The 13,021-nt window shown below is 33.6% G+C and overlaps 1 protein-coding gene across 7 annotated transcripts in view; it reads left to right on the plus strand.

Moving 5' to 3' along the window:
* Window positions 1-10,951, plus strand: part of UBE2D3 (ubiquitin conjugating enzyme E2 D3) — a 27,928-nt gene extending 16,977 nt beyond the window's left edge. For 6 of the 7 annotated variants that reach the window (XM_074343097.1, XM_010953596.3, XM_074343092.1 and 3 more), the window contains exons 5-9: window positions 3,499-3,576; window positions 4,721-4,826; window positions 7,290-7,383; window positions 7,818-7,867; window positions 9,452-10,951. In XM_074343097.1, coding sequence (XP_074199198.1) covers window positions 3,499-3,576; window positions 4,721-4,826; window positions 7,290-7,383; window positions 7,818-7,866 — 327 coding nt within the window. In that variant the 3' untranslated portion in view covers window position 7,867; window positions 9,452-10,951. The remainder of the gene's footprint in view (window positions 1-3,498; window positions 3,577-4,720; window positions 4,827-7,289; window positions 7,384-7,817; window positions 7,868-9,451) is intronic. The other variant, XM_010953598.3, reaches the window with a different exon arrangement.
* Window positions 10,952-13,021: the final 2,070 nt, after the last annotated feature.

Below are 13,021 nucleotides of genomic sequence, written 5' to 3' on the forward strand. Positions count from 1 at the left end.
TTATTTGTACTATGTTAGGGAAATTTCCACAGAGAATTGATGCAGTGAGGAGAAACTAACTTCCTTATCTGTTGTTTCTGATATTCACGTGCTTCTTTAATTGGAAATAGAGCTGGCAGAGAACTGTTGAAATTATTTTGAGAACGACACTAACTTCCACCTAGACTGTGATAGAGCTGTAGAGAAAGTACTGTATCTGTGAATAATGTAACCTTTGGCAGCCTGAGCAGAATCAGCTACAAAAACCATCTGGATTAAAATAATTGGTCCATGAGAATTGTTTTATTGGTCCATAAGGGTTAACTTTTTCAATTTATGTTAAGTGTATTATTTTCCTCCTGCTAAGACTAATGATACATGAAAACTCCTCCTTAACACCTTATTCTTTAAGGAGCTTGATAATGTAGTGTAAGAGGGAAATTAAGTGAATGAGTTAAAATTATGTTGGATAATAGTAACTACAGAACGAGGTATATAAAGAGGGGGAGGGTGCAGCCAGCATTTTGGACTAAAGGGAAGGCTGTTACTTATTTTTTTAAAGACACTTAAGCTTAAGGTGGACCTAACTAGGGTCCTGCAGATAAGAATATTCCAGGTAAGGGAAAGTAATAGTAGTAGAAAAGGGAGATGTGAAATATACTTACTTTATATTCAGTAAAGGGTATTTCTGGAGAAGAGGTGAAAAACGAGACTAACTCAATTGGTGGGAACCAGATCATAAAGCACAGGAGTTTGAACTTTATCTTGAAAGCTGTGCTAGATTTCAAGATGGAGAGTAACTTGTATCTTGAAAAGATCACTTTAGCATTATGGTGAGACATAAATTGGAGGGAAAAGCCCAAGAAGGCAAGAATACCAGTAGTAAGCCATTGCCATGAAATAGACAAAAGATAGTAAGATCTTGAACTAATAAGGCAGTGGGCATAAAGGAGAGGAATCTGCTTCAGGAGACTTGAAGGATCCTTGAGATTTGATAACTACTTGTGAGGAGATGGGAATCAGTGATAAATCCTGATTTGTGGCTTTACTATTTACTATTTACTACTATTTAGACACATGAGACATCCAAGTAGAAATATTCAATAGCTATTTGAATATATAAAGTTCTGGAGTAAATAATCCTATTTACTACTATTTAGACACATGAGACATCCAAGTAGAAATACTCAATAGCTATTTGAATATAAGTCCTGGAGTAGATAACTGCACCAGAGATAGATTCCTGAATTACCAAAATAAGTGTGAGACAGGAGATAGAAGCAGAAGATGGATCTGTAGGAATACCAGTATATTACGGTTGCCTTAGGGAAAGAGTACAGACACTAGAGAGGAGCAGTACAGACACCCTGATTGGAGCAAAACCAGGGTAGGTTTCTAAAGAAGAGATCCAATATGTACTTCATATTTCTAAGATTGGGTCAATTCGCTGATCAGAGTATTCATTTTTGTTCTCCTTGGTGTATTTGCTGTCAATTTATGGTAAGTTCAACATAGAACCTTAGTTTTTTCAGATGGCACAGTTTGGTTACCTCCAGATAGTGTATGGTTTTTACCAGTTTGTCCTCTTTGATTTTAATGTTTATTTGTAACACTGAAATATTTTTATTCTGTAAGGTTTTATGAACAAATGAAATTTGCCTTTGCCTAAATCTTATTAGACTGCCTTTGAGTAGCAGTCAGATAGAGTGCTTGATTGTATGAAACTTATGAAAGCTTAAACAACTTTTGAAATTGGGTTTAATTAAAACTTTTAATGTTTAGCATCACCCTTAAATTGTTAACTGTACTGAGTACAAACATATGGCTTCAGTATTGGCCTGTTTTATAAAAGAGTGCTGTTCGAAGCATCTGTTTACAGTTAATGTAGCTGTATTATTTAACAAAGATATGTTAATCAAATAAATTTAGATCCAGTTCTGGTGCCTTGCTTTGATTTGTTTTTCTATACTTCTCAGATGCTCTTCTGTAGACAAAGTTTTTTAAATTAAAAATTTGTAGACAGTGAAAAGGAGGGGCTTGGGAGTAGGAACGACTTACTTAATAGCTTTTTAATTTAATTGTTGCATGTTTCTTTGAACTTGGTTATCAGTAAATTGACCTTTCTCCTTTAAACCCCAGGTATAATACCTTGTTTTCTTACCTATAACATTTCATTGCATGTCTCTTTACGAGACTGTAAGCTCATCGACAAAAGAAATTGTTCTGTGTCCCTTGTACTTACTTAGGAAATAGAATGAAGTTAGATTAATTCAACTAATGTTTAATATTTGAGAGAGCTGGGGATTAAATGAGCTATATTAAAGTGCCAGACCTGTAGAGATTATTTTTCTGACGTCCAGAGTGGTCATAGTAAAAAGCCCATATTGGCGCTGTATACATGCTTACTCTCTAATGAAGAAAAATGGGTGTTGGTAGTAACTCAGTTAATGCAAATTTTCAAACACATCTTCAGGTTGATTTGCATATCTGGAGGCAATCAGTCAATTCCATATAATTTTCTAAACTTTCACCTTAAAATCCTTGACTAGGTCACCATCTTTCATTATTTAATGGTGTTGATAAGGCCTGGGTTTGAATCTTGGTTCTATCTTATACAATTGTATATTTGACTAAATTACTTTAAGTCCCATTTTACTCACTTGGAAAATTAGAACAATGATATCTTTTTCCTAGTATTGGTTAAATTAAATGTAAAGTCCTGGCAAGTTTCTCCCAAATGTTACTTCATACTAACATTGTATAATACTCATTTACTAAGGAGTTCTTCATGCCCATAATGAGCAAAACGGCTAAAGAGAAAAAGTACTGCTGTAACTTGAACTTTTATATTTTCTGTTGAAATGGACAAAACAAACATTCCACAGTTTTCCAAATCTGGTAATCCTATGTATTGATTTGCTGTGGAGAATTCAGTAGTATGCTTTTGAAGAAAAAACTTGTCATGGTTTTAAATGAGAACTTTGAGGAGCCAAAATTGGAACTACATTTTCTTTTAACACCTGTTTTGTTTCTGTTGTATTTCTATTGAAGGGAGTTGTATTACCTATAATAGCTAACTTTTTGATTTGTCAGTGACCAGAATAGCCTGTTGTACAAAACCATTGTGTGTGTGTTGTGTGTGTCTATCATTAGAAGAAATATTACATAAATGTAAGATTTTGTTTTCAAATTATAGTTTAATACATAATACTGTATGTAGACTATATTGCTAAGTATACTTAGTGAGAATCGGGATCCTAGAACCTTGTGTTCTAGATTTTTTTTTTCCTAAAATTCTTTGGTGACTTATGTAAAATAGGATCTAAGTAAATTAGAGTTATTCTATGGTAAATACTGTGTTTTTTTCATTAATATGAACTTTACTGTGGAATAGCTTAGACTCTTCCATGTAAATAGGTAATTTTGTCTTGTATTAGAGAAATGCTTAGAAAATAGAAATGAATCACTTAGCAATAATATTTTAAATAGCAAAGTTAAGCATATTTTTCTTTTTCACAGAATGACAGCCCATATCAAGGCGGTGTATTCTTTTTGACAATTCATTTTCCTACAGACTACCCCTTCAAACCACCTAAGGCAAGTGACCTGTTAATTTAGATTTGTTTTATTTCAGAGGGATAGAACATTCTTAGAAATTAGGATTCTGCGTAAGTTAAGGCTAAATTGGCATGAATGTATAGTGATAAGAAAAAGTGAGGCTAAATAACAAAATACATATATTGAATTGAGTCACTGATATTGAATGCTGACTCTTAACCTTTAAAAAGACCAGCTAAACCTAGATTTGAACTTCATAAATGGAGATAAGAAGTGCTTTATCCTTAGTATTGCAAGTTTCAAATATACCATGTGGAAGCTTTTTTTTTTTTTTTTTTTTCCTTTTTTGGGCTTATACAGATTTGGATTATTAACCCTAGTGTCTTACATTAGTAGGCTTCCAAATATTCAACTTCAGTATGCATTTTCACATGTTACTGCAAATTATACCATATTTGTGTTGCGTTTAGACAGACTGTAATATATTTTGGGCTTTGAGTTTGCACACAGTAAATTTATCAAAACTTAGTTGCTTAATGCACTGGGGTGACTGGCTTATAGGTATTAAAAGCATATGGGCCTTGATTTTTCAGAGCCGTTAAGGTAAATTTAACCTACATGAATGAGTGTGGATGATAGCATGTATAGAACGTCCGCACTTGACTAAAAATGTCTTCAGTTATGTTGTAGGTGCAATATGACAAGGACTTTAGATGAAATACCTTTGTGATACTCAGATTTATGTTTTATGTACGGTGGAAATGCAAACTCAAACACACGTCTGCAACTTGATACCTTAAATGAACTGGTCTTGGTCTGTACATTTTGGTTTACATTCAGAAGTTCCTTATTTTTTAGTGAATGTTAAGTATGTTTCAAATTGCTATTTAAAGTTAACCTTTAGAACAACACACCATATTATTGATAATGAACTTTTTTTGCCACAGCGTTGTATTTTCCGTTTTAGTTAAAAAGAGGGAGCCCCTATGGGATCTTGTTTGGAATATAAAAACTAGTTTCTGTAATATTTGGTCCTTTTATGTGTATGAATTACATTGTAGCCATTTTATTTTTTGTAATTGTGGTAATATTTTAAGCCTTGCTAAAGTCTTCTGCCAAAGTTATCCTAGGATGCTTGTTTTTATTTGGGAAAAATACATAAAGTTGTTTTTATTTATTTTAGGTTGCATTTACAACAAGAATTTATCATCCAAATATTAACAGTAATGGCAGCATTTGTCTTGATATTCTAAGATCACAGTGGTCTCCTGCTTTAACTATTTCTAAAGGTAAAACTTTGAAGAGAAAGTCTTGAGCTGCTCTAATTTTCTAATAGTTATAAAAGAGTTTAATTTTTGAGCCTACTTACCTGAGTATTTTTATAATGCCAACTTTTTGATGAAGGTGGGAAAAGGAATAAAAAGTTAACATCATTTTTGCTCTTTTAGCAAATATTGATTAAAGAGATTTTGTAGAGAGAAATTAACATTCAAATTAGAGTGGGGGGCATTATTTGCAAATAACAATAGCAGTTTATTTCAACAGATTTCTGTAGTATTTTACAGTACCAAGCCACTTGCACAGATCACTCACTTGTTGCCTTTTAACTAAAATGTATACCTTAAGTTAATAGAACTTTTAAACTTGAGGTTTCTTACAGGAAGATTCTGGTTTTGCTTTCCTGTGTTTATTTTTTAGATTTAAAAAAACCTTAAAAAAAAAACTTCAGTTATGTGTTACGTGATCATGATGGGTTCCTTGTTCATGTCTAATAAGTCTAAAATTCATAGTGTTGGTAAAGTTCTCTAGATCAGTTCTGCTCCTTTATTTTAATAGGGATCCATTATTGTGACATCCCTAATAGGTTGTCCATTCTCCATGTCGGTATCTTGGAGATGGAGTGTCTCTCCATCTCTTTCTCTTTTGAATGACTCTCGTGGCTTTTATGTCACTTTGACCTCATAAATAAAATCACTTACCACAAAACTACTTAATGGGAAAGGAGTCTGACTTTTTTTTTTCTTTTTATGAGTTATATAGTCAGTTTACAATATTGTGTCAATTCCCAGTGTAGAGCACAATTTTTCAGTTAAACATGAACATACTTAAATTCAATGTCGCACTCTTTTTCGCTGTGATCTACCACAAGATACAAGATCTTGTATATATTTCCCTGTGCTATACAGTGTAATCTTGTTTGTCTATTCTACATATGCCTGTCAGTATCTACAGATTTCGAACTTGCAGTCTGTCCCTTCCCACCCCCCCCACCCTACCCCCTGGCAACCACAAGTTTGTATTCTATGTCTGTGAGTCTGTTTCTATTTTGTTATGTTCATTTTTTTTAGATTCCACATATGAGCGATCTCATATGGTATTTTTCTTTCTCTTTCTGGCTTACTTCACTTAGAATGGGAGTCTAACTTTAAATTAATTTTCAGTTTTTGATATTGGCTTAGCATTCCTTAGATACACAAAATTAGTTTTTAATGTTGCGAATTATGACAGTGTTTGAGATATTTGAGGATAGCAGCTAACTCCAGGCATTCTTATTTTCTAGCTGAATACTTCCCCAAACTGTTTCTTAAAATAGTTAATAGTGTTTTACAAAGTTTTGTTTTTATGAGTATGATAAATGCAAACTGAAACAGGTTTTTTGTTTTTGTTTTTTATGGCAGGACATCATAAAGCCTTTCATGTGCTTGCATGCATTTGAATCTCCTTCCTTTAAGGGGACTGTGTAGTGTTCCCAATATTTTATTTGATTGGAAACAATTTTGGGGGAGAAAGAAAAACAATTTGGATGAATGGTATTAAGAATGCCATAATACTAGGTTCCAAGTATTTTCTACCATCGTTGGGAATGCACTGTAATACTGAACACTGTTGTAAATGTAGGTTGACTTTTATATCTGCCCCCCACCCCTGCACTTTGGGTTTAAAATTGTATTTGCTGTAACAGCACTACATTAATATTGTCTTTCCTTATGGTATTGCTTCTTATCTTCATCCAAGGGTTGTGATACCACTTTAAGCTTTTGTATCTTAAACTTGTATAAAACTTTGCAGTGTCTGGCACATAACAGGCATTCAAAATGAATAGATACATGTTCCACGATGACTGGCATCTTTTAAGTTGATGTTTTGATGAACAGGTCGGGATAAGAGCTATAGTTGAAGGCTTACTTAGTAATAGATCTTAGTGTTTAATTTAACCAGTACTTTTGGGGATATGGTATCTATCTTACAAATTCCAGGGAACAAAACATAGTCGGTGAGGCAGCTGGGAGTTTTTGTGAAACTCCCCTGACAGCAGGACAGAGAATTGATTTTTTTTATCATGCTGAACAGCTAAGAATAATATTGCACAGAACATACAATGTTCCCCAGGTACTCTTATTTAAGGACCACCCCCTTTAGAGTACCCAGAAACTTCACTTGCTCAAGTTCTAATTTAAAAGCTAATATAAACTAATATGGCATTATTTGACTATGGCAGAGCTCCTGAATTTGGCAATATTTTTAAAGCTAGTCAGTCAACTTTATGCCAACAAAGCTCCATTTTTAGTATTCCTTATTTACCAGGAGCTTGTCTCCTATGAAGCAAAATGTCTGTAAAGCTTTGTCTTACGGAGATTAAGATATAAACTAATAAACGTCTTTTGAGGACTTAGATTTATAATAATGCTTTTAGATAATTTTATTTATTCAAATTTCTAATGATGGGTAACAGACCTTTTGTTTTCTTCCAGTTCTTTTATCCATTTGTTCACTGCTATGTGATCCAAACCCAGATGACCCCCTAGTGCCAGAGATTGCACGGATCTATAAAACAGACAGAGATAAGTAAGTATGTAGTAATGAAAGAGTATAAAAAGTGGCTTTTCTTAATGAGTTAGGCTTATTCTCTGTTGTAAGTTGTGGCAATGCCAAGAAGACAATGCTTATTTCTGGTAAGATGATAGTTGAAATGTGCAGAAAGCTAGTTACTGAAATGTGATTTTTTTTTTTTTTAAATACTAGGCTTTGGTTTATGTGACAGTAAATAGCCCCTCTAAAATGTTTCTATTTTTCTAACATGCTCAGTGCTTTGTCACTTTTAAGTTTTGGGGAAGAAAGCTGTTTTTTCTTCACCCAAGTTATGTTTTTTGGAAAAAATACTGGTACTGCTGTAAAAATTTGGTTTAAATTTTTCATGTATGTACCATTTTATATGTACAACTTTATCATTATAACTTTTCGTATGTTATAATTAATGCTAAGTATACTTGTTCAATTAGGTACAATAGGTTAGCAAGAGAGTGGACAGAGAAATACGCTATGTTGTAGGGTAAGAGGAACTGCACTCTACGGTGCGCTTACTTATGGTACTGCCAGCACTTGAGTGCTGCATGCGTTAAGGCACTGTAATAACTAACAAAAGGTAACAGATGTGGCAGTTTTCTGAAAACTGTACATTTAACTGCTTGATCTGTTTAGCGTGAAAGTATACCCAGTAGTCATTATTGCTTGAGAGTATTTTTGCATGGCAAAGCAGTTATATAGCAGTAGTAAGAAGTGGACATTTTAGTATCTTTTTCAAACTACTACAGTATTTAAATTTTAACTTTAAAATTGATATATTTTAAACTTCAATACTATATGGAATGTGGTGACTTAGTTAAAATTTTACCAAGAGATAATTAATTTAAGGGAGAAAAAAACACTTGTAAGCCTAAGCATCTAAACTAAATGTTCATTTACTGACAAGCATGCATTAGTGTCAGCTGTACTTTGTGGGCTCCCTGTATGCTAAGTGAAACCTTTGTTTTAAAGTGCTGGCTTTATGAGAGGTATCCCTTAATGAGGTAACCATGAATTGGTAGAACTTCTATATGTTAAAGTTTAGAAAAGTGATTGAACCATGCTTAGTTTTCAGTTCGAAATGAAGTTAGTTGATATTTTACAGAGTTCAAATTATAAATCAAAACATCTATGCCCTTTGATACTCATTTCTTAAGGTTATCATTACATTTATTGTTTTGGTAAGTAGCTTATGGCATGGTTGTAAATACAGGGAGAAATTGATAGCTTTTATCAATATTAGTGATCTTTCTCAGTAATAATCTTGCTCGAGTGTGAATTACCTGTTGATCTTTTTAAAAGGTGCCCCCAGTTGTACTCCTGGAGTCCTATTCATCGGGTCTTAAGTTGGGCTTGTTAGCACCAGTCACGTTTTAAAAGTAACACGTGGGTTTGATTAATACATATCCATATCACTCATAGCCACCTCTTAAACTGCTGCTCTTTTATCACCTTCCCAAATGAATTAATCTGCCTGTGCCAAAGTCTCAAAGGCATTTTCTCTTCTGGTAATACCCAGGGTCAAGTAACTTCTCAGAGTCCAGGATTCAGATAAAAATGTTTATTAGTTAATTGGTCTGGCTTTAATGGAAATTTCTGGAGATGTACAGAATGTGTGTGTTCTGATACAGATCCATGATGAGTTATAAAAGTTTTTGAATATTAAAATTTGTTGGAATGGATACTAATCGTAGAGTTTCTAATAGAACATTAGCTTAGTGGTAGGGGAGAAAAAAGGTCTTTTTATATATATATATATATATATATATATATATATATATATATATATATATATATATTTTTTTTTTTTTTTTTTTTTTTAGCATCCCCAATCAGTGCCATTCTGTTGTGTTTATTAAAACACTACTTTCTGTGTATTAGAACATTGAAGCTTAAGTTTCTCATTTCCTACATTGCTTTGAGTACCAGTGCTTTTTCTTCCTTGTTGGCTTTATTCTAATCACAGCCATTAAAGATGATTCCAAGAGGAGTCTAAAGGTAAAAATTCTTTCCTTCCCTTTATATATTGAGAACTATTTAACTTTTGAAATAATTTCTTTTTTATTTACAGGTACAACAGAATATCTCGGGAATGGACTCAGAAGTATGCCATGTGATGCTACCTTAAAGTCAGAATAACCTGCATTATAGCTGGAATAAACTTTAAATTACTGTTCCTTTTTTGATTTTCTTATCCGGCTGCTCCCCTATCAGACCTCATCTTTTTTAATTTTATTTTTTGTTTACCTCCCTCCATTCATTCACATGCTCATCTGAGAAGACTTAAGTTCTTCCAGCTTTGGACAATAACTGCTTTTAGAAACTGTAAAGTAGTTACAAGAGAACAGTTGCCCAAGATTCAGAATTTTTTAAAAAAATGGAGCATGTGTATTATGTGGCCAATATCTTCACTCTAACTTGGTTATGAGACTAAAACCATTCCTCACTGCTCTAACATGCTGAAGAATCATCTGAGGGGGAGGGAGATGGATGCTCAGTTGTCACATCAAAGGAAGCAGCATTATTCTAGCAGCATCCATTCTTGTTTAAGCCTTCCACTGTTAGAGATTTGAGGTTACATGATATACTTTATGCTCATAACTGATGTGGCTGGAGAATTGGTATTGAATTTATAGCATCAGCAGAACAGAAAATGTGATGTATTTTATGCATGTCAATAAAGGAATGACCTGTTCTTGTTCTACAGAGAATGGAAATTGGAAGTCAAACACCCTTTGTATTCCAAAATAGGGTCTCAAACATTTTGTAATTTTCATTTAAATTGTTAGGAGGCTTGGAGCTATTAGTTAATCTATCTTCCAATACACTGTTTAATATAGCACTGAATAAATGATGCAAGTTGTCAATGGATGAGTGATCAACTAATAGCTCTGCTAGGAATTGATTTATTTTTCTTCAATAAAGTTGCATAAACCAATGAGTTAGCTGCCTGGATTAATCAGTATGGGAAACAATCTTTTGTAAATGCAAAGCTGTTTTTGTATATACTGTTGGGATTTGCTTCATTGTTTGACATCAAATGATGATGTAAAGTTCAAAAGAGTGAATATTTTGCCATGTTCAGTTAAAAGTGCGCAGTCTGTTACAGGTTGACACATTGATTGACCTGATTTATGCAGAATTAATAAGCTATTCAGATAGTGTAGCTTTAGTATGCTGCACATGATACTGGCAGCCCTGGAGTTCATAGGTGGACTTGGGACCCAGCAGTTTTGAAACGTGTATATCGAGTTTAAGAAATTTATTTTCCAGGTGAAACCCCCATCTTAAATTTTTCTTCACCTTGTACACTTGACAGCTGAAAAGACCATAACATGGGAGTAATAATGGGTCAAAATTTACAAAATAAAGTACTGTTTTGGTGTGGGAGTTGTCATGAGGCTGTGTTGAAGTGACTTAACTATGTGGGATATTGAGGTTTTTTTTTTTTTAAGGATTGAGTATCCATTGAAATGGATTTGTTCAGCCATTTACATTAATGAGCATTTAAATGCAACAGATACCATTTCAGGTGACTTAACATGAATGAATAAAAGTCAATGCTATTGGATTATTTTTTGTTTGACAAGTGCTATCTGTGCCACTTATTTAACTTCTGTAGTAACAAGGGCATTATCATTCTTCACCTTTCCTTATTCTGACCCTATAGTTTTACTACTTTTTTCCTAATTATTTTGATTTGTCCATTTCTTTCTTAACAGTCCTATATATTCGATTTCTAGCACATCTGTGACTTCCTCCACTTCCACATTTTTGCACTGCTTACACTTAATGTGCAATCTTATTCCTTGTCTGCACACAGATGTGGAAAGCTAGATATAAAATAAATGTTAAAGCTTGATTTTTATAAACATTTTAATATGTAGTCTGGACATGATTTATTGACATAAGGTTCTTCTCTGAACTGAAAGTGAAATGCATGCCTTCCAAAGATGTTTTGGCTTTGTTAATTCTGTAATAAGCATTTCATTAAGAAATATTAACCCAGTTATACAATTTTCCAATGAGTGAATTTTTCATCTCTTGCTTTAAAAATAACTCAAGGGTAGATGTCATACTGCTAAAACTGTTGGATTCAGACTACAAATGAGAAATTAGTAACATACTTCTCCGCAAGGTAAGAAACTGTTGTGACTATTTTTAGAATAATTCTGAGACTCCTGTATTCTCTCAAAATAACAGCTTTAGTAGACATCATTTCTTGAAAGCCAACCATGAGTAAAACACACTTGTCAGAGCTGCTGGATTTTTGATTGGCTTTCAAGTTGATCTTTTTAGCCATAGACAACACATAAGTATTTATAGAGATTACTTCTTAAAACTATTATATGATTAGTAGATGTGTCCAGTTCTCTGTATCTTCGACTTGATGCTTTCTACGTTTCTTACGTCACTTCTAAGGGAATAAGCCATAAAGGCTTCTCCAGGTTTAAGAGAACGATAAAGTACCTGGAAAACCAACATTTTTGAATGTATAGACACTGGACTTCAGATTATCTCCAATTGAAACTTTCAAAAGAATCCAAGAATTTGTCCCCCTCACACTTACATTACTAGTGCCATATATAGGACTGAAGTGAATATTCGCAAGTTAAAAATTGATTTTGGCTTCTCTTGTTCCCTTTATTTTTCAATGCATTACTCAGATTTTGAGTGCTTAAGTTGCTCTTCAACTATAAGAATAATAGTCCAGTTGACCAGTTAATGGTAGATTATATTTAAAGTGACTCCTTTTTTTTCTGGGCAGGTTTGCAATGTGATAATCAGATTTAAAAGTAAAAACAACTTACTAGTTTGCTTTGTTGTGTGGGTGTACTCACAATATTTTTAAAGTATGAACCACAGTTAACTAGTGGTCTCAGGGGTAGTGAAACACTCACTTTTTTTTTTTAATGGCTTGACATGCTTCAGATGCTGATCATGTTGTGTTAGTGATTTTGAAAGTGACTCAAATTAGCCATGTTTTATGTTGGCATAACAAAACTGTTAAATGACTGTTGAATACACTTTTAAGTGAATTTGTCTATTTTATGAGGAACCCAGTGCAAGTCACTAAATATTGTCTAATAGTGACATCTGCATAACACTTGTAATAGCTAAGGTTAATTGAGCTTAATTGTTACCATTAAAGTCTGTGTTTAAAGACACTCTGGTCTTACTCAGTAATTCCAGCTGACATGAAATCCACACTTTAACCTAATGCCATGTGTGAGTTCTATTTTGAACTTAATAGCAGTCATAACAAAAGCTATGGTCTATAAAGAATTTAGGATGGTGATTCTCAAAATGTGACACCACCCCACCCCACCCCACCCCCAGCCCCAAGACCAGCAATATCATCATTTGGGAAGTTCTTAAAAATGAAAATCATCAGACCCTACTCTAGGCCTACTGATTGAGAAACTATGGGATGACACCCCGCGGCCTATTCAGAAAGCCACCCAGGTGATTCCAAAGTCTGTTCTAGCTCTCCCTTGTAACAGACTTAAGCAGTAATCTTTTGACCCTATGATTATCTTGATGTTTCATGACTGTAAGAGAACTTGTTACGTTGTATACCCATGTATTAGATTTCTAGCATCTGACAAATTCATAGTACTTTGAATTATACTGTAGGTTG

The sequence above is a fragment of the Camelus bactrianus genome, chromosome 2 (genome assembly GCF_048773025.1).
Source record: "Camelus bactrianus isolate YW-2024 breed Bactrian camel chromosome 2, ASM4877302v1, whole genome shotgun sequence".
NCBI lineage: Eukaryota > Metazoa > Chordata > Mammalia > Artiodactyla > Camelidae > Camelus > Camelus bactrianus.